The sequence below is a fragment of the Vigna umbellata genome, chromosome 2, assembly GCF_029865625.1.
Source record: "Vigna umbellata cultivar VRB3 chromosome 2, Vumbellata_1.0, whole genome shotgun sequence".
NCBI classification, from domain to species: domain Eukaryota; kingdom Viridiplantae; phylum Streptophyta; class Magnoliopsida; order Fabales; family Fabaceae; genus Vigna; species Vigna umbellata.
The window spans coordinates 44,414,521-44,433,744 of record NC_142166.1 but is presented as its reverse complement, the minus strand read 5'-3'; the positions used below and the strand labels follow the sequence as shown (position 1 = coordinate 44,433,744).

General features: G+C 34.7%; 2 protein-coding genes across 2 annotated transcripts; one reads left to right on the top strand and one right to left on the bottom strand.

Moving 5' to 3' along the window:
* Nucleotides 1-738: 738 nt before the first annotated feature.
* Nucleotides 739-11,185, top strand: OVA4 (Nucleotidylyl transferase superfamily protein). Its single transcript, XM_047321561.2, has 15 exons — nt 739-905; nt 990-1,079; nt 1,178-1,265; nt 1,567-1,608; nt 2,560-2,649; nt 2,748-2,870; nt 3,304-3,375; nt 3,601-3,713; nt 3,839-3,860; nt 3,951-4,016; nt 4,316-4,372; nt 6,690-6,736; nt 6,869-6,950; nt 9,498-9,587; nt 10,695-11,185. Exons 1-15 carry the CDS (start codon nt 847-849, stop codon nt 10,830-10,832), a joined length of 1,179 nt encoding a protein of 392 aa, XP_047177517.1. The 5' UTR covers nt 739-846; the 3' UTR covers nt 10,833-11,185.
* Nucleotides 11,186-16,713: 5,528 nt separating this feature from the next.
* LOC148204088 (uncharacterized) lies at nt 16,714-18,116 on the bottom strand. Its single transcript, XM_088106556.1, has 2 exons — nt 17,243-18,116; nt 16,714-16,967 (listed from the first exon to the last, which is right to left on the bottom strand). The coding sequence occupies exons 1-2, from the start codon at nt 18,114-18,116 to the stop codon at nt 16,927-16,929; spliced, it is 915 nt and encodes a 304-aa protein (XP_087962682.1). The 3' UTR covers nt 16,714-16,926.
* Nucleotides 18,117-19,224: the final 1,108 nt, after the last annotated feature.

The following is a 19,224-nucleotide window of genomic DNA, read 5'->3' as shown; positions in this document are numbered from 1 at the left end:
TTCAACATGTTGCATTACACAAAAGACAACTACACTATAACATTAAAAATAGTTTTAGATAAGTATTATATTACAAAGAACTTATTTCTTAATTTGTTTAAATTAAAATTAAAATTTTGATTGTAAGTTGGCATCTGCTAACATAATTATGATTTTTTTGGCATATGGAAGTTATCAATATTTAATCAAGGATTGAAAATAGCAAACTATTTTTCACAATATTCACCGAATACTTACAAAATAGAAAACGTAAGAAGAAATAAAAAAAATGAAAAAACACCACAACCAATAACAATTAATATGTCAAGGAAGATTCATTAATCTTAAGTAAACAATTTAAATACGATAATAAAAAGTTCGTTAAAATAACTTGAGAGTTTTTCTTACAAATGGGTTCAAATTTCTTATAAAAAATGGTGAAAACCTATTTATATTATGGATAAAAAACTACAAAACTTAATGTCCTCAAAATGTTTTTCATTAAAAAAATAAATATAAAAGATTATCATAAAAGAATTAAAACATTTTCTTCGACATTAATGTGTATTTATAAAATTTTGAACTCCTTCAATTATTTATCACTGGTATAATGTCAGTGAGAATTAATATTTTTATAAATCATTAATTAATACAAATTATAATTCCTTACATAAAAAAATCATATAAAAAAAAATGTAGAAAGTAGATTAGCCATTTTGGGTTAACAAATTGAATCTTCAAATGACAGCCGTTGATGCGTTTTTGTAGATACAGAAGGAACATCCAAAGATGCACCCGCCTTAAACCACTGGCGAGTCGCTGCGACAGATAAAGCTAAACGGTAAGGCGTGCGTGGAGTGGAAGAAGATGAGCGTTTCGCATTTCGCTGTTCTATCGTGTTGTCGTCCACTTTTCGTCCCTTCACTGTACTCTACTCTCGCTCTCTTCATTTTTGTTCTTCACTTCACGCTTAGGTTTTTCTGATTTTAATTGGAAGTTGGAATCACCAGGTCCCGTGCTTCAACGCTCCGTTCTCGCATATGCTGTTGTACTACTCTCACTGCTACCTCCACAGAGACGCCAACTCCAACCACCGTAAAGTAATACTAATCATTGGATTTTTATTTTATTTTTTAAAAATTTTGGTGTGAATTATGTTGCTGTCTGTGTCGTTTGTTGATGCTTCATTTTTTGACAGGAAACGAGTAGTGTCGGGGGTTCAGCCCACGGGCTCAATTCACCTTGGAAACTATTTTGGAGCAATCAAGAATTGGGTTGCCCTTCAGGTTTACTATTCACGGCCTCTTTCTTTTTCTTATTCCAGGGTGTTGTTTTGAATTGTATAAGTAATTTAGTTGACAATGGCTGTGGTATAATGTGACTTTGATACATTGGGTTATGCACGAGGTAATTTTAACTTAGATAAAGTTTATTTAATTTTTCATCTTATTTTCTTCTCCCCTAAGTACTCATGGGGTAGTTTATCCAGATAGGCCCTTGATTGGATTCCATAATTGAAATGCTGCTTGATTGTATCGATTCACAAATTTGCATATTTTTTAAGACATTATACTTTTCATTTTGCAGAATGTGTATGAAACACTTTTCTTCATTGTGGACCTGCACGCGGTATGTCCAGTTTCCTTATGCTACCTAGACTTATGAAGTGCTCAATGATGTTTTTGTTTGAGCCACAAGTCTGAGCTCATATAACTAACTTTTTGGCATATAATATCATGTGACAAAGAATCTTGAAATCGATTTGTTTGTGCTGCTTCTGCTCTGTCGTGAGTTTACTGTTAGCTCAAGTGTGTACTTTAATTTATTGTACCATTTACTCTCTCTGAGACCAATTCGCAGATAGGTAATTTAATTTAGGGTTTCTCATTAATGAGGCTTAGCAGTTCTTCCAAGAAAATTTACATATTTACTTATAACTGAGGATAAAGATCCAGAGTTTTAGGATAATTTAAGTTCACCTTTCTTTAGATGTACATTTTTATTTAGAGTTTATTTTAATTAGAATCCTCACAATTTATCCTTGTTGATGGTCTAAAGAAAGGCCAGACTTTCTATGTCAAAGATGTACAACATATGAATCATGGTTGCTGGAGGTTATTTTCCCAGGTTTAACAACAGGTACCCAATATTCGGGAAATCCTTTTCCTGAACCCATACGTGTTTCAGTAGGTCTTACTGTAACCGGTTTGTCTGGAAAAATACGTACCCATATTTGTCCACCTCGGCGAACATTTCTTGACATTGCCCGCCGTCCCGCTTCTATTGACACAGACAATATAGCACTGTTCCAGCAAATTTCTAGTGTCTTGTTAGGATATGTAACATCACTTCATGTTTGACCTATGTCATACTGCTCTTTTTTTTCTCTCTCTATTTCATCACTTCAAAGTTGCGCTTTAAAGGCTAAGTATATTGATTTTCTGAGAGGATTTTGTGAACTACTTTTATGCTTTAAATTTCTTTTCATTGTACTTAATTACTGGTAAAGGCGAGTTTTCTGTTTTCTTGATTTTGAATGATACTGTCCCATTTCTCATCCCTTTAGTTTTCATCTTACAGATTACATTACCATATGACACCCAACAATTATCTAAGGCTACAAGGTCAACTGCTGCTATTTACCTAGCATGTGGAGTGGATCCTTCCAAGGTCCTTCTCAACTTTTTCTGTGAACCTTTTGTAAAGTGTATTTATGTTGGAAGTGTCAAGATTACTGTGGATAAATGGCATTCGTTTTGTGCATACAGGCCTCAGTATTTGTACAGTCTCATGTTCGCTCACATGTAGAATTGATGTGGCTGCTAAGTTCCACAACACCGATTGGTTGGCTGAACAAGATGATACAGTTTAAAGAGAAATCTCGCAAGGCGGTGCGTTCATAGCTGTATGAATTCTTAATTTCTTTTTTATAAAATTATTTATTATTTTTCTTGTTTTATGCATATAATTTGATTTTTGTAAGTCTTATCTCATTACTTAGTTTATATCAGTATTTTTCCTTCTAGGCAGTGGTCTTCTAAAGTAATATTAATCAACTTGATTCTTTAGTCAAGCAAACATTGGGAGTAATATTTCTTATGGACTGACTTTATCTTTTCATATTGACATAAATAATAAAAAAAAACTTCTCAATCACTGTATGTGCTATTTATGCGTGTTCCATCGTGATGGATTGTACTATGTAGCTTGTCTTTGATCAATGTATGTTTGCTAAAGCAGGCACTTTTTTATTCTGTACTCTCATACTGGTTTGTATGTTTTCATTTGTATAAGTAATGGATTCTTGTTGAATTGGATATGCAGGGAGATGAAGAAGTGGGGGTTGCTCTTTTGACTTATCCTGTTCTGATGGCTTCTGATATACTTCTATATCAGGTGACTTCTAACACTCTAACTTGTGGAAATTTTGTAGGTCCTTGAATGTAACAGTGAAAGTTAAAAAACCCAAATACATAAGCTAATGTTACATAATATGGTTGCTGCTTTGCTTGATTAGTTTTTGCAACCTCAATATTTTTCTAGAAAAAATTATTTAAAATGCATTATATTAAATTTACCTTGAATAAGAATAATTCTTAAAATTGCAGCATGCTTCTGCAGTCTGATCTTGTCCCTGTTGGTGAAGATCAAAAGCAGCATTTGGAGTTGACTCGAGACTTAGCTGAGCGGGTTAATAATTTATATGGAGGGAGAAAGTGGAAGAAATTAGGGGGGTGAGTAATTGTTTCTAAACTGGAGATAAATGCTATCCACATCATGTGGTTGAAATTCTTTACCTTTTTATAGATTTTACATTGGGTTTGACCTGTTTTACTTTTATTTTGCATCTTTATGACAGCCGAGGTGGTACTATATTTAAGGCAAGTTATATATCATTCCATTAAAAGGAGCTAATGTATCATTACACAATGGAATTGTATTTTTTTCTTACAGCACTTTCTGGGATGTAGGTTCCAGAGCCCCTTATACCTCCAGCTGGTGCCAGGATAATGTCGCTTACGGATGGCCTGTCCAAGGTTTTTTACTTTGTACTGCTTATATGTACTTACACTACACACACACACACACACACAACATTTCTGTTTGTAATTATCAGCCTGTTCATTTGCTGTATAAATCATTAACTCTTGAATATTCAACTGGTATGTTAGATAGTTCCGTTTTACCATCAAAGAGTGCAGAATGCTAGATAAAAGAAATTAAGGGAGGTTGCCTGCTGTGAATGCCATTTTTCCAGGAAATGGAAAACAGAACAGTATTTATTGATTTTAACTTATATATATTTCTTACATTTATTTTGGATTCAATTTTGTAGATGTCGAAGTCTGCACCTTCTGATCAATCCAGAATCAACATTCTTGACCCTAAAGATGTAAGTAAGAATAATTCAATTTTGTAGGTCTAACTGCATGGTGCATAATGTATAATTACTCTCTGAACTGTTTACGTGTAATCTATGATTCTATATGGGAATTTGGCGTGATCTGTAATAGGTTGATGCTAAAGGCAGCAATTCTGATTTTTACACGATGAGTAAATTTATATCTCAACACAGGCATAGTTTTATAGGCAGTAGCGTTCAACTATAAAATATTGAATTTATGGTATACGTTTTTTTGTTTCTAAATGACTGTATGATCATGGTTGTAAGTTGATAGGTATATATGTTGTCATTGTAAATCCTCTCATCTTGGTCAAGAGTTAATTCTACAACTGTGGGAAAGAGTTGAAAGAACTTTAGAGGTTATCCTGTACCGTGACTTTGGATGGAAAGGTAATGGGGTAAAAACTAAGCAGTTATCTTTCAGGCAAATTTTATGATGGCTTCTTAGCATTTTTTTTAGATGTTATATCTAGGAGGACTGGGGCAATATGATGATGGGTATGATGATTGATGACTGGTGGGGTTTGCACCACACTGATATTTTATTCTTGGTTTCTACTCTTAGGGTTTAATTTCTGTTTTATTTTACATTTCTTAACGTTTGTCTTTCTTTTTTAGGATATTCCTTTTTATTTTGACCTCTCCCTTGCCAATGATTTTATTTATAATTTATATAAAAGTGGATATGAAATTTACTGTGTTAGGAATCTGGGTAAGAATCCTAACTTTCTACCTCACTCACACTTCAGTAAAACTCACAACAAGAAATGGTAATGAATCGGTTGTATTTACATCAAAGAATCAAGAATACAACTGGGAAAAACCAGGAGCTTAACTTCCTTCACCAGGTCTGAAGCGGTCTACAACTCAAAGTACAAAACTGTCTAACTGAAAACAATAAAAAAAGTCCTTTTATAAAGACCCTTTTCCCGCCCCACTTAACTGTTTAGCAGTTAAGTACTCTTTCTCACCTTTCTCCTCTCATAAACCTTCCATGTCTTCCATGTCCTAACACTATGTCTATATGATGCGATGGATATGAAAGACATATTACATTTTTGACTGTGTTTAGTAGTTTGTAAGGTAGTACAATAACATACTTGATTGATAGTTAGCCCTTCATATTCTCTTGTCCATTATTTTTCATAGTCTAATAACATAAATTGCATATGCATCATTTGATGAAATTTGAACTGCTAGATCTTGTTACTAGTACCATTGCTTTTTGTTTGTCCTTTTAGAAGAAAAGAGATGTTGTTATTGTTTGTTCTTTTAAAAGAGCATCATTGCTATCTTTTAGAAAGTAGATTTTAGACCTATTTCAACCTTGCAAAACCAGTTTGTAAGGTGAGGTTTACATTCAGTAATATAATTTATTCATCTCTTTAGTTAATGTGATATCTTCGACATTATCCTATCATTGTTCTTTTGCCTTCACCTAATTTTTAAATATTTTTATCATACGAGAGAGAAGAGTGGAGGTAGTGTTAGAGAAATTAATTAGCTAGAGAGATAACAAGAAGGAGAGCTTAATGGTATGACAGGAACAATGACTTTAATATAAATTATAAATGAGGAATCAAGGGTGCTTATGTGTTTCTTAATCCATGTTCTATATCCTTATAAGAAAGATAAAGATAAATGGAGGAGGTAAGACACATGTTTTTGGGACACTAGCACAGTTTAGGATTTATGAATAATCTAGAGGTTTAGTTTCAAATCTTTTAAATGATGTGAACAAAGTGTCTAAATCATGGAGACTTACATTGGAAACAGTGAGGTTCTTACTCACAAAAATAAGAGGAGAATCAAATTTCTTTTATAATTTCTCATTGAGATAGATCCACAGCATTATCAAGTGTTGGGTAAAAATTTCTTATTTGTTCTCAGGCATAGTAGACTTGACTGCTTGAAGTTATCCTTATATGACATGACCTATATTTTATATGATTATGTGTATTTAATTTGTGATGAACCTTGGTGTGATGGCATAGTTGTTGCCCTGTGACCTAGATTATGGGTTCAAATTTGGGGTGGGGGTGTTAGTCTGTGTCTACCCCTCCCTATATCCCTACTTGGTGAGAATACCGAATATTTTTGCTGCCCTTACTTCTTTGACCAGGCTTCCCTACTAGGTGTGCTTAATTTGCAATCTTTGTTGCCACCTGTACTCAATGATTTGTTGCTTGCAACTTACATATTAATATTTGAGTAAATTTAACTATGAATATAAGTTTTCTATCTGTCCTTAAATTTTAGTTTGCTTTTGCTTGCTGTTGACGAGTTTACTTATTTTATTTTGTAGCTTATAGCAAACAAGATCAAACGTTGCAAAACTGATTCATTTCCAAGGTTAGTAATGGCAATATTACTATATGATGATATTGGTTCTCAGAGCTTTAGTCTATAAATGCTTTCTTTTTTTGTCATTGACCTGTTTTCTATAAATCCTTTTTGGTGTGTACTTTATGACAAATCGTACAGCTTGGAATTTGACAACTCTGAGAGGCCTGAATGTAACAATCTTCTTTCCATATACCAGCTTGTTTCAGGAAAGGCGAAAGAGGTCAGAAATACTATATATATATTTATGTTTTTTGCACTGATAATTATAGTTTTTTCTGTTATCAATACTTTCTCAGTGGTTCTGAATCTACTTAGTTCAATTAATTTTTCTATTTTTCCATGTGTAATTCTTTATTTTCTTTATGATTTTACGTTTACTGTGTGAAATGTAATGAAGTGTGTGTTTTTGGTCTTTTAAAAGTAAAAAAGTTGGCCTAAAAAAGTGACACAAGGCAGAATCACCTTATGCTTACATTGGGTTATTGTAGATTTTATCCACTACAGTCATAGTGGCTATTGGTACTGAGATTAGCCATTGCCCCTTTATTCTAAGCTGTTTCTTTCTTTCTGGATGAACTTCTATTTCATTACAAAATGAAAAACGACAAAGCCTTTTATCATTAGATATAATACTTAGATCAAACAATGCCATTGTGGTCTACTTCTTTTAAATTCCAAATTTTGAAAAGGCCATTAAGTGAAGTTTTATTGGTGAGGTGGTTGACAAATGAGGCCTGTGTCATATAAACTCAAAGGATATAGCAAGGTCTATTTTGCTAATATTAGCATTTGATATGGAAGGTGAGGGTATGGGTTGTTAGGTGGTGGTGCTTAGTATTTGGGTTTGATGGTGGGTATCGAGACATGTTGGTGAGTTGGCACAGTGTTGACTTTAGTTTCTTGTTTCTTAGACTAGGGCTCCTTCAGAGAATTACTCTCCAAGTGGTCCATTGGTGTTTTGCCAACTTTTTCTGAAGTTTATATCCTTCAGCATAAATATGATCAGCAATTCTTTTTAAAAACACAGCCATTGACCCAACATAAGGAGATTCAAAGCAATGTTGTGAAAATTGTGAGTATAACTTGTGTGCTCGTATGATCCTGTGGTGTGGGAGACACAGCAAGTGAACAAGCACAGTGAATCAGGAGATGCACAAATCGAAGTGGGATCTCATGGTTTCTTATGAAATTTGCGTACTGTGCCCTGTTGATTTGTTTGAGCAACCAGGGTTTGTGTTTAAAAAAGCCCTTTATTTTGCTAAAGAAACCCAACCCAAAAAGAAGCCCAATTTGTAAGGATGACCCTTTTCCGCTAGGGTTCTCGTTTGCAAATGAGAAAAAAATAGAAAAACTATTGAGGGTGCTCTCATCATCAATGACACTATCATCATCGTTGATGTTGTGAGCCATTGCAACACTGGTGTTGTTATTTTTAATCATGCACAACTCTATAAATATAGTTTTTCGTATACTTGAAACTCTTATGAGTTGAGTTACGATCTTTAGTCTCCCTTTTGATTTTATTATGATCCTTGAGTTTTCAAGGTTCTTAAGATATAGAAAAACATCTTCATAAATGCCTATAAAGAGAGGAGGATATCTAATATTGTGTATCTTAGAGTTGCACACGTGTTATTTAATGAAAAATTAGTGTACAGTTATAAATACAAAGGATTTAAATTGAATCCCTAATTTACTGTATTGGATAATCCACAGATATTGGCGTGTGCAAAATAAGTAAAACATGTTATTCAAAGCCCCCTCAAACTAGAGCATACTTGTTACAAATTCATTCAAAACGAAGAACCTTGAAGTGATTTACTGAACATGCCAGCTAGTTAGTCGTTGAAGTTACCAAGTTGGTTATGATTTCTCAGGGAAGCACCTTTTCTCTGTCAAATGACAATTGATCTCTATGCATGTGATCCTTTATGGAAGATCGAGTTTGATTCATTATGAAGTGTAGCTTGATTGTTGCAGATAAGTTTCGTGCCCTGAATGTCTCCTGGTTTTAGTTGTTGTAGTTGCTCAAGATACATAAGCTCAAATGTAGCTGCTGCTATAATAGTGTAGTATGCACTACGCAGTTTTTGCATTGAATCTGGAAGCTGTTTTGCTTCTTCCTCTTCCGTTAATTAGGTTTCCTCCAAGTAGAACCCACTACCCTGAAGTGGGTCGTTTGTTTTTTGGTAACTACCAAATCAACATTAGAGCAGGAGTGACCTCACCTGAGAAATGAAGGCTATATATGTTTTCATTATAACGGGGAAGAGTCGGATTTTAAGTTGTATGGTGGGATTGGTATTGTCAGTTTCTTTTCTATAACAAACTAAAATACAGGTATTAGGACTGGCTGGTTGTCTTGTGCATGTCTTTTGTTATTAAAAAACTAGAGATATTAGACTATGGGAAGATGCGAAATAGTTTACTAGGATGATCTGTTATATGCTTGAGGAACACATCTGTTTTTAAATTCATTATAATGAACTAGTCTTCTCAAATTATGGCATTAACATGAGTATCTTTTAAACTTCCTCAACATATTGCTGCCAATTGAGAATAATTCTAGGGCATTAATTTGTAAAATAATTCTTTCTAATCTGCCAACCAAAAATTAGTTGATCAGATGTGCTGCTGAACTTTTGTGTACGTAGAAAATTCCTATTAAAATATCCAACTTTTAATTTATTTAAATTAATCCCCAATCATGTAGTAATTCCTGATTTTCTAATTGGTCAATTCTACTTGAAACTCATTCTTTATGCAGGAAGTTGTTCTGGAATGCCAAAATATGAACTGGGGAACTTTCAAAACCCTTTTGACAGATGCCTTGATTGATCACTTACATCCCATTCAGGTTTCATATAGTAAATTACTTGAGAAGAATACCTTGATTGTTTTCTCTAAATTACTCTTTTTGTTAGTCAGCATTTCTAATTACTAAGTTGGCGTAAGTATGCTTTATAAGTAGTATTTAATTACTTGTGAAAAGTTCAATATTAAAATACTGGTTTTTACGTTTGGATTTAATCATATTATAATAAGTTTTGTTTGGATGGTTTTGTACTAAAAAAACTAGACAAAAATCCCTCTTGTAAACAAAACACAACCAATTCAATTTCAATTCTCCCTAAGAAAATGATTAGGCGGGAAAGAATCTATAAAATGGTGACATCCAAAACCTGGACAGTTTTATGTCATAATATAAATGTGATATGGATTACAAATAAAGTAACCATGCAATATTATTTGATTATAACAAGTAGGGAGAGAGTATTATTGTAAAGTAGTTCTGAACTGCCAAATCTACAAAATGACATTCAACAAGAATAACAAATATTTTAAGGGTAAAATGTTTTTGGTCTCTCAAAATATCTTGAAATTAGTTCCTATAAATATTTATGATTTTGTCTCTACAAAAACACGTTTTTAGCCCCTCACGAGGGACTATAATCACATCACTTATGATAAATGTATGAGCTAAAAATGCAACTAAAACTGAATTTCAAGATATTTTAGGAGATAAAAAATATAAATCTCCCAAATATTAATTTTTCTGCTGGAATGTGTTCTCAGCATACAAGAGACACGCTATTTCAGTTTTTTACTGCCCAAATAATCAACTAACTGTTTAAAGAGAGAAATTTTTAAGTCAAATGTATTATATAAGCTCAGAATTATATTTGAAAGAGTTATCCAAACACAATCTTAGTGTTATACGAAAAAAGTCAGTTCATAAGTTATTTTCTTTCGAGATTAGTAAGCTGAACAATGTTTAAAGTTGCTTTGATTTGAATTGGATTGCTAATTTCTTGAGCTTTAGTAGGCCACCAGCTTATCTACTATTCGATTTATTATCTGCTTAGCGGGATTTTTTTTCTTCCTAAAGTTGGTCTCTTTATATTTTACTTACTACTGAGCATGGGGTCTGCGTTATCACTCCTTTTTTCCCCCAACTTTGCAGGTTCGCTATGAGGAAATCATGTCCGATTCAGGTTATTTAGATGAAGTATTGGCACAAGGTGCTAGAAATGCAGCAGAAATAGCAGATGCCACACTTGATAATGTTTATCAAGCAATGGGATTTTTGAGGAGAAAGTGATAATTGATACCAAATGAGTTAATATTGCGATACAGCAACTTAAAAGCTAACTTATGGACGATCGTGACCGGCTTCAGGATTTTTTGGCGTAATCTTGTGAACGTATACTTTGACTACTGGAAGTTGAAATATTATTTTTTAAATAATATTTTATACAAAGCCTAAAGGTCTCATAAGTTCTTGATGAAATTTGTTATTGCCTTCATTTTATTTTATTTTTTCTATCTCTATCTCTTCCATTATTTACTTGTATTTTACAGTGAATTCAAATTGTCATTGTATTGTATTTGATGGAATCATGACCCAGTCATCTTAACTCTATTCTCATCAAGTTCTCATGATGATTGATGGCATCACAACCCCTTTTAGCTCCCTAATTGGATCTTTATTTTACTAACCATCTGGAATAACTTCATGTGTGCTGCTTACTCCGCCCTCCCCCGGCAAATGCATTGGACAACCTATTGTTTTTCAATCTATTTCTAGGCAAATGATACTTAGGAAATAAATCTCCTTGAAGGAAATGATTACATGAGAAATCTGTCAGGGCCGCCATTATTTTGTTGATCAGTACAATAAGCATGCGTGCCCTTATGAAACTGGTGAAATGTGGAAGCAACATTTGGCAGAGGGTTTAGTGAGGCCACACCGACATTCTTATCAACATCGAATACTTACTGCAAGGGAGAATAATAAATCCTCCAATCAGTTATATTTTTCATCTAGAACATTTTTAAATATTTTTTTGATGTACAGTGAGGAGTCTTTTTTTTTTTTTTTTGTGGATTAAGGCATCAAGGAGTCTTGTGATGCACCACAGAATTAGTTCGAGGCATAGTTGTGATTGTGATGGAGCATCTGCAGAAACCATTGGAGAGAAGTGAAAATTAATGACTATGGCACTGCAAAATGTGTGCTAGTTTTTGTTCTCTTCCTTATGGGCACCAACAGAATAAATGATGTGTCTCTTATCAGAAACAGTACGCTGACTTCGTCGAGGTGGGATGAACTGTATAAGGACATGACAGGGTCCACCATTTGATTATTTAAAGTGAGATTCTCGAATGAAAAAAAAAATAAAAAAAATAGTGTCATGTTTATGCTATTTCAGTTCTTATGTGGGGACGGTTATATGCGCCTATAAAGATCAACAGTTGTGTGATTCATGTATACCGTAAACTTCTATGCAATTCACGCACACTGAATACATTTTTATGTATTAGACTCCCAATTTATGCCTTATTTTCAAAATTGAAAATTAGGCTAGTTTGCAACAATATATATATATATATATATATATATATATATATATATATATATATATATATTAGATGAAAAATAATGTGTAAGACAACTGATTTATGGGAACTCATTAAAAATAATTTATCATTTCAATAAGATTTTAAACTCTGTTTAATTTACTTTCTGGTCGTTACAAAAAACTAAAATAATGATTATTTGTTTTAAAAAAAATTATAATTGATCACCATGATTCCCTGTGTCTCATCTTTTGCATTTGTAATGATATTTTTTGCTTTTTAATTATTCATCTAGCCTCTCACTAGACATATTCTCTGAATAGAATTGGGCAAGGTGCTATGCTTTGGGAGAAAGTAGCTACTAAAGTTCTGGTGTGTGGATTGGAGTCGTCTTTAGAGTTTAGAAATACAATGCTTTTGCAGAAGACGACAACGCAGGAATGTTCTTGTTCTTTTTAAGGTCAGTGATATTTTATTTTAGAATACATTAGCTTTTGTAATTTTTTACTTTCTTTTTTATAAATATACAAAAAAATTATTTTGTTTTATTGACTATTTACTCTTATATGAGAGTTGTCAAATGATTGAGAACTTTTTTCCTGATGCAGAGTATGTTTCTAAAAAACATCAATAATTGAGAAACAAACACACAAAAAAATGTGATTTTGATTTTTATTATTTTTTAAAATATCATTGAAGTTATAAGTTCCATTTAGATAAGTCATTGATATTTTAAGAAAATTAACGTTCTAGCAATTAGAATATTTTGGGTCTGATAGAGTTTTGTCTAAAAAAATACCTGTTAACAATTATTTCATGTAAATAGTTTTTTCCCTTTGAAAGGAGGATTTTTTTATATGATTGATTATTTGAAAAGAAAAAAGTGAATTCATAAATTAATAAGATTGGTTAGTATTCTTTGCATTTCGAATTTAACTTTAAATGAAAAGTCATCCTAATCCAATAATTTAGTTTAACTCGATGTAATATTTTAATTTTATCATAAAAGCTAACTGAAACGGATATATAATTAATTTGATTTGGCTTAACGCTATTGAAACATATATAATTAACTTTCAATTTTAATATTTTAAGTTAATTTTATATTTGTTAAGAGCAAATTATATCCCCTTTTAAACAAATATATTATAATATCTAGAGCTTCAAAACGGGTAATCCGGCACGATCCGGTTCCGTCCACCACAGGTTGGTCACTTAGTGAGCTAACCTAACCCGACTCACTTATTAGCAAACTGAACAAAATTCGAAATCAGTTCGAAAACGGATTGGCTCACTGACTCAATTATATGTTTTTTAAATAAAAAAATTATAAATTTTTTAATTCAAATCTATATAAATTTCACTCTAAAATGATGTTAAACTCCAAAGACAATTTAAAATTAAAAAATATATCATACAATTCAAGCGTAATCCAAAAACAAGCACAAAAGGTATTAAAGTTGGCCCAGCACTGTGCAATGAATTGTGCGGCCCAGCCCATTTTGGAAAAGCACCCGCAAAGGCTTAATACTGAAAAGAAAAGCCACGCAAGCAGAGCTGCGTGATATTCGCACAGGAAGAGAGAGAACGGAGCGTTCTGGAAGCTCCTTCAACCTCGGGTGCTGTCGGTGCAAGATGATGGCTTCGGAGGCAGCGGTTGACGATGGTGAAGAAGACAAAGATGGAGAGCGTGCCAAAACAGGTAAGAAAAACCTAGCCTTTTCTCATTATCTGTAATCTTGAAAAACTGTTCTGATATTGATTGAATGTAATTGTATATCTCTTATTCTTAACATACAAGAAGGAGAGAGCTCTATTTATAGAGCTCTTGCCTGAACAACAATGGAAAAACTGTAAAACCTAACAAACATTAAAGCTAACTAACTGAAAACAGAAAGGGGTTACTGTCTTTATGACAGTAACCAACTTCATTCCCAATAGCCTCCCCTCAAGCTGGACGGTGGATAGTCATAAGTCCAAGCTTGGGAAGAATGGATTTAAATCTGACGCGATGGGGAAACTTCGTGAAGATGTCAGCCAGCTGTTCGTCGGAGCGCACGGGGAGGAGGTTGAGAAGACGTTCCTGAATCTTTTCACGGACAACATGGCAGTCCAGCTCAATATGTTTGGTCCTTTCATGAAAGCTCTGGTTGTGAGCTATGTGCCTTGCTGACTTATTGTCACAATACAGGGCAGGAGTACCAGATTCTTCAATTTGAAGATCTTGTAGGAGATAACTGAGCCACTGTATCTCGCATACAGTGGCTGCAAGGGCTCTATACTCAGCTTCAGTAGAGGATCTGGAGACAGTTCTCTGCTTCTTAGATTTCCAGGAAATAAGAGAAGATCCAAGGAAAATACAGAACCCTGTTGTGGATCTTCTGGTGTTAGGGCATGTTGCCCAATCAGAGTCACTGAATGCCTTTAGCTGCATAGGAGAATCAGCTGGGAAAAATAGCCCTTCAGAGGGTTTAGATTTAATGTACCTGAGAATATGTTGGATGGCCCGATAATGATAGTTAGTGGGTGATTGAACAAATTGACTAAGCAAATTAATAGAAAAGCATAGGTCAGGTCTGGTATTTGAAAGATATAGCAACTTCCCTATTAGCCTTCTGTAAGGACCTGGATCATTCATGTAGCTGTCCAATTTATATAGAGAGCTTGTATCACTAAGAAAAGGAGTAGTTGAAGGCTTACAGCCCAACATTCCCGTTTCCTCCAATATATCTAAGGCATATTTCTTTTGACATAGATGAATGCCCTTTTTAGATCTGGCTACTTCCAGTCCCAAGAAATATTTCAGTTCTCCTAGGTTCTTTATTCGAAACCTGTTGTGGAGAAGCTCTTTTATGGAGTTAATTTCCATCATAGAATTCCCTGTTAAAACAATATCATCCACATATACAAGGAGAGCAGTAAAGCTTGTAGGTGTTTTTCTAGTAAATAGGGAATGATCAGATTTAGATTGAACAAAATTTGCAGTTAATAGGAAGGAAGAAAGTTTTTCAAACCATTGTCTGCTTGCTTGCTTCAAGCCATACAAAGATTTGGTTAATTTGCAAACCTGTCCTTTATTGTGTACTGTTAAACCTGGGGGTGGATCCATGTAGACCTCTTCATTAAGGTCTCCATGCAGAAAAGCATTATCAACATCCAGTTGATGTAGAAACCAGTTGTTGGAAGCTGCAAGGGCAATTAGTAATCTGACTGTAGTGAGCTTGGCAACAGGGGAAAAGGTGTCAAGGTAGTCAATGCCCTCCTGTTGGGTATAACCTTTAGCCACCAGGCGAGCTTTGTACCTTTCAATGCTGCCATCAGCCTTGAACTTCGTTTTATACACCCATTTGCACCCTATTGTCGCTTTCCCTGGAGGCAGCTGGGTTATAACCCATGTATCATTGTCCTGCAGAGCCTTAATTTCTCTCTGCATAGCCTCCACCCATTCAGTCATCCCTTTTGCTTCACTGTAAGATTTTGGTTCCTTGGTTCCAATAACAGTCATACTGTATTTTAAATGTTTATCTGAAAGATTATCACAGCACAACAAATCAGATATAGGGTAGGGGGTCTTGAAACAATTTTTAACAGATGAGGATTGATTCACCTGATGAACATAATCTTTTAGGTATGTAGGAGTTCTTCTGGGTCTGTTAGACCTTCTGTTTTCCTGACTTTCATGGCTGTCTCCTGCTTCATCACTGTTATCACTGTCATCATCAATTTCTGAGAGCTGTTCTCCTGGCTGTTCCTCCACAGGAGAATCTGCAGCATCTAACTCATCCTGCCTTTCATCACCAGTGGGATACTGGTCCTTTAGAAGGTCATTTATAGTCTCAGCTTTGTCCCTTGCACCATTGCACTCTGCTCTGCTGTCATGCACCTCTTTGTAGGGAAAAACATTTTCATGAAAAATGACATTTCTACTTATAAAAAGCTCCTTGGTATTTATGTCCAGCACAATGTAGCCTTTCACACCATATTTGTATCCTAAAAAGATTCCCTTTCTAGCTCTAGGGTCGAGTTTGCTTCTATTAGTTTCAAGGGTTGAGGCAAAACACAAGCTGCCAAAAGTCTTGAGGTCTAAATAAGTGGGAGGTATTTTGTAGAGAAGTTCATGAGGCGTTTTATGGTTAAGAATCATGGTGGGTAGTCTATTTATAAGATAGACAGCATGCCCAACAGCATAAGACCAGTAGGCATTGGGTAGATTGGATTGAAAAAGAAGGCCACGGGCAACATTTAAAATATGTTGGTGTTTTCTCTCAACAACAGAGTTTTGTTCTGGGGTCTCAACACAACTCTTTTGGTGATTGATCCCATGTTTATTATAAAAATCCTCACAATTGAACTCAGGTCCGTTATCAGACCTTATGGTTTTGATTAATTTGTCAAACTGATTTTTAATTTTGATTACAAAATTTTGCAGTAACTCCCTAGTTTGACCCTTATTGTTCATTAGAAAAATCCATGTGTGCCTACTGTAATCATCCACAACAGTGAGAAAATATTTATGGCCATGCACAGAAACAGTATTAAGAGGACCCCAAATATCACAATGAACAATTTCAAAAATATCAGTGGTGACAGAAATACTTTTAGGAAAAGATAACCTTCGTTGCTTAGCATAGTGGCAAGTGTCACAAACAGTATTAGTGTCAGCCTTAACATAGGGAAAAGTTTCACATATGAATTTCATAACCCTGTTTCCAGGGTGGCCTAATCTATAGTGCCACAAGTTTACATCAAGGTTCTTAAACGAGAAAGCAGTCTTAACAGTATATCTTTGATCAGATTTAGGGAAAGCTTGTAGATAATAGAGGCCCTTCCAAGAGTTAGCACATCCAATCATCTTCAATGTATGGTTCTCCTTTATCTGGCAGGTCTTAGAGTAAAAAGTCAGACTGCAGTCTAAGTCTCTAATGAGACTTTGAACAGAAATTAAATTGAAGCAAAATTCAGGTATATAGAGAACATTAAAAATAATAAAATCCTTGGAAAATTGTACAGTTCCAGCATGTTCAGCAGTTAAAATAGCATTGTTTGGCAGTTTTACTGAAATAGGTTTAATTTTATGAAAAGAGACAAAGTTTGTTCTATCATGTGTCACATGATCTGTGGCACCAGTGTCTATAATCCAGGAAAGAGTACCTTGTTTATGTTGAGTGTCACTTCTCTGAACTTGATTAATTTTGTGAGGAGGTTCGTCCATTTTGTCCATCATCCTGAGTAGTTTTTGGACCTGTTCAGCAGTGAAAGGGGGAAGAATATTACCACTGTTTGTTTGTTGTGTGCTCTGAACTCCCTCAGGTTCAGTGCTGGTCTGGCATGCATTTGCAGAGCCCCAGTCAGTCTTCTTGTCTTGGTTATTATCACCCTTCTTGTACCAAGGAGGGTATCCATGCTTAGAATAGCATTCATCTATAGTGTGGTTCATCTTGTTACAAAAGGAGCATTGTTTCCCATGATTGGGATTTCTGCCCCTTCCTCTGCCACGAAAACCAGATCCTCTTCCTTGGCCCTTCCATTGGCTGTTCTTATCTGCTGTATTTGCCAGAATTTTGACTTCTGGAGAACTGTGTTTCTCTTGTCTCTCCTGCTGCATAATGAGAGAGAAAACCCGATTGATATTGGGTAGAGGGTCCATTAAGAGGATCTGTGTCTTGACTGTACTGTAAGAGTCGTTTAACCCCTTCAAGAAACATATTACATGCTCCATCTCCCTGTATTTTAAAGAAATTCTTGAAAGATCACAACTACAGGGAACTTTACATGTGCAACTAGGAATGGGTCTTAGAAATTCCAACTCTTCCCATAGGATTTTCAGATCAGTAAAGTATTGACTCACTCCCCTTTCTCCCTGTTTAATAGAGTGTATATCCTGTAGCAGGTCAGAAATCTTGAAATAATCTCCTTTGGAGAATCTTTCTTTTAGTTCATCCCATAATTCCTTGGCCTCTTCAACATATATGACACTTTCAGCAATCTGTGGGGAGAGAGTCTTTGTTATCCAGGACAAGATCATCACATTACATCTTTCCCATGCATCAAACAGTGCATCAGTTTGCTGGGGTTTCTTTATGGACCCATCAACAAACTTGGTTTTATTCTTGGAGAGCAAGGCTCTCCTCATACTTCTGCTCCATGAAGAGTAATTACTCTCGTTCAAAGTTTGTGTGATGAGAGTGAGACCCGGGTTCTCACCTGGGTGCAGATAATAGGGGCTAGATGGGTTGGTGGGGTCTTCCATAAAGAAAAACAGAAACAGCCCAAGAAGATACCAAGAATAGAGTCGGAGGTGCAAGGCAGCAGAGCAGGTACTAGACCTGCTCTGATACCATATTAAAGTTGGCCCAGCACTGTGCAATGAATTGTGCGGCCCAGCCCATTTTGGAAAAGCACCCGCAAAGGCTTAATACTGAAAAGAAAAGCCACGCAAGCAGAGCTGCGTGATATTCGCACAGGAAGAGAGAGAACGGAGCGTTCTGGAAGCTCCTTCAACCTCGGGTGCTGTCGGTGCAAGATGATGGCTTCGGAGGCAGCGGTTGACGATGGTGAAGAAGACAAAGATGGAGAGCGTGCCAAAACAGGTAAGAAAAACCTAGCCTTTTCTCATTATCTGTAATCTTGAAAAACTGTTCTGATATTGATTGAATGTAATTGTATATCTCTTATTCTTAACATACAAGAAGGAGAGAGCTCTATTTATAGAGCTCTTGCCTGAACAACAATGGAAAAACTGTAAAACCTAACAAACATTAAAGCTAACTAACTGAAAACAGAAAGGGGTTACTGTCTTTATGACAGTAACCAACTTCATTCCCAATAAAAGGCGAACAAATAAGTTTTTAATATTGACAATTTTTGTATCATTTGTCCATTTACAATATTAGAGTCTTGAATAGATAAATCTATAATATTTTTCACTTTTCAAACATTTTTTTTATCCATATCTATAAAAAAATGTTAACTAATAATATTGAAATATAAAATAATAAATAATTAAATTAAATTAGGTTGGTGAGCCAATCTGGCTCACCACGAATTCAATCCGGATGAGCTAGACTCTAAAGTGAGTCAGGTTGAAAACTAACCCACATAAAAAAATTACACTTTTTTCAAACCCAACCTTA

Coding starts and splice junctions, on each gene's coding strand:
- OVA4 (XM_047321561.2), top strand. CDS start 847: ATGAGCGTTTCGCATTTCGCTGTTCTATCGTGTTGTCGTCCACTTTTC. Junction 3,376..3,600: donor CTGATATACTTCTATATCAG/GTGACTTCTAAC, acceptor ATGCTTCTGCAG/TCTGATCTTGTCCCTGTTGG. Junction 9,588..10,694: donor ATCACTTACATCCCATTCAG/GTTTCATATAGT, acceptor CCAACTTTGCAG/GTTCGCTATGAGGAAATCAT.
- LOC148204088 (XM_088106556.1), bottom strand. CDS start 18,116: ATGATCTTGTCCTGGATAACAAAGACTCTCTCCCCACAGATTGCTGAA. Junction 16,968..17,242: donor TGACACTCAACATAAACAAG/GTACTCTTTCCT, acceptor AAGACCTGCCAG/ATAAAGGAGAACCATACATT.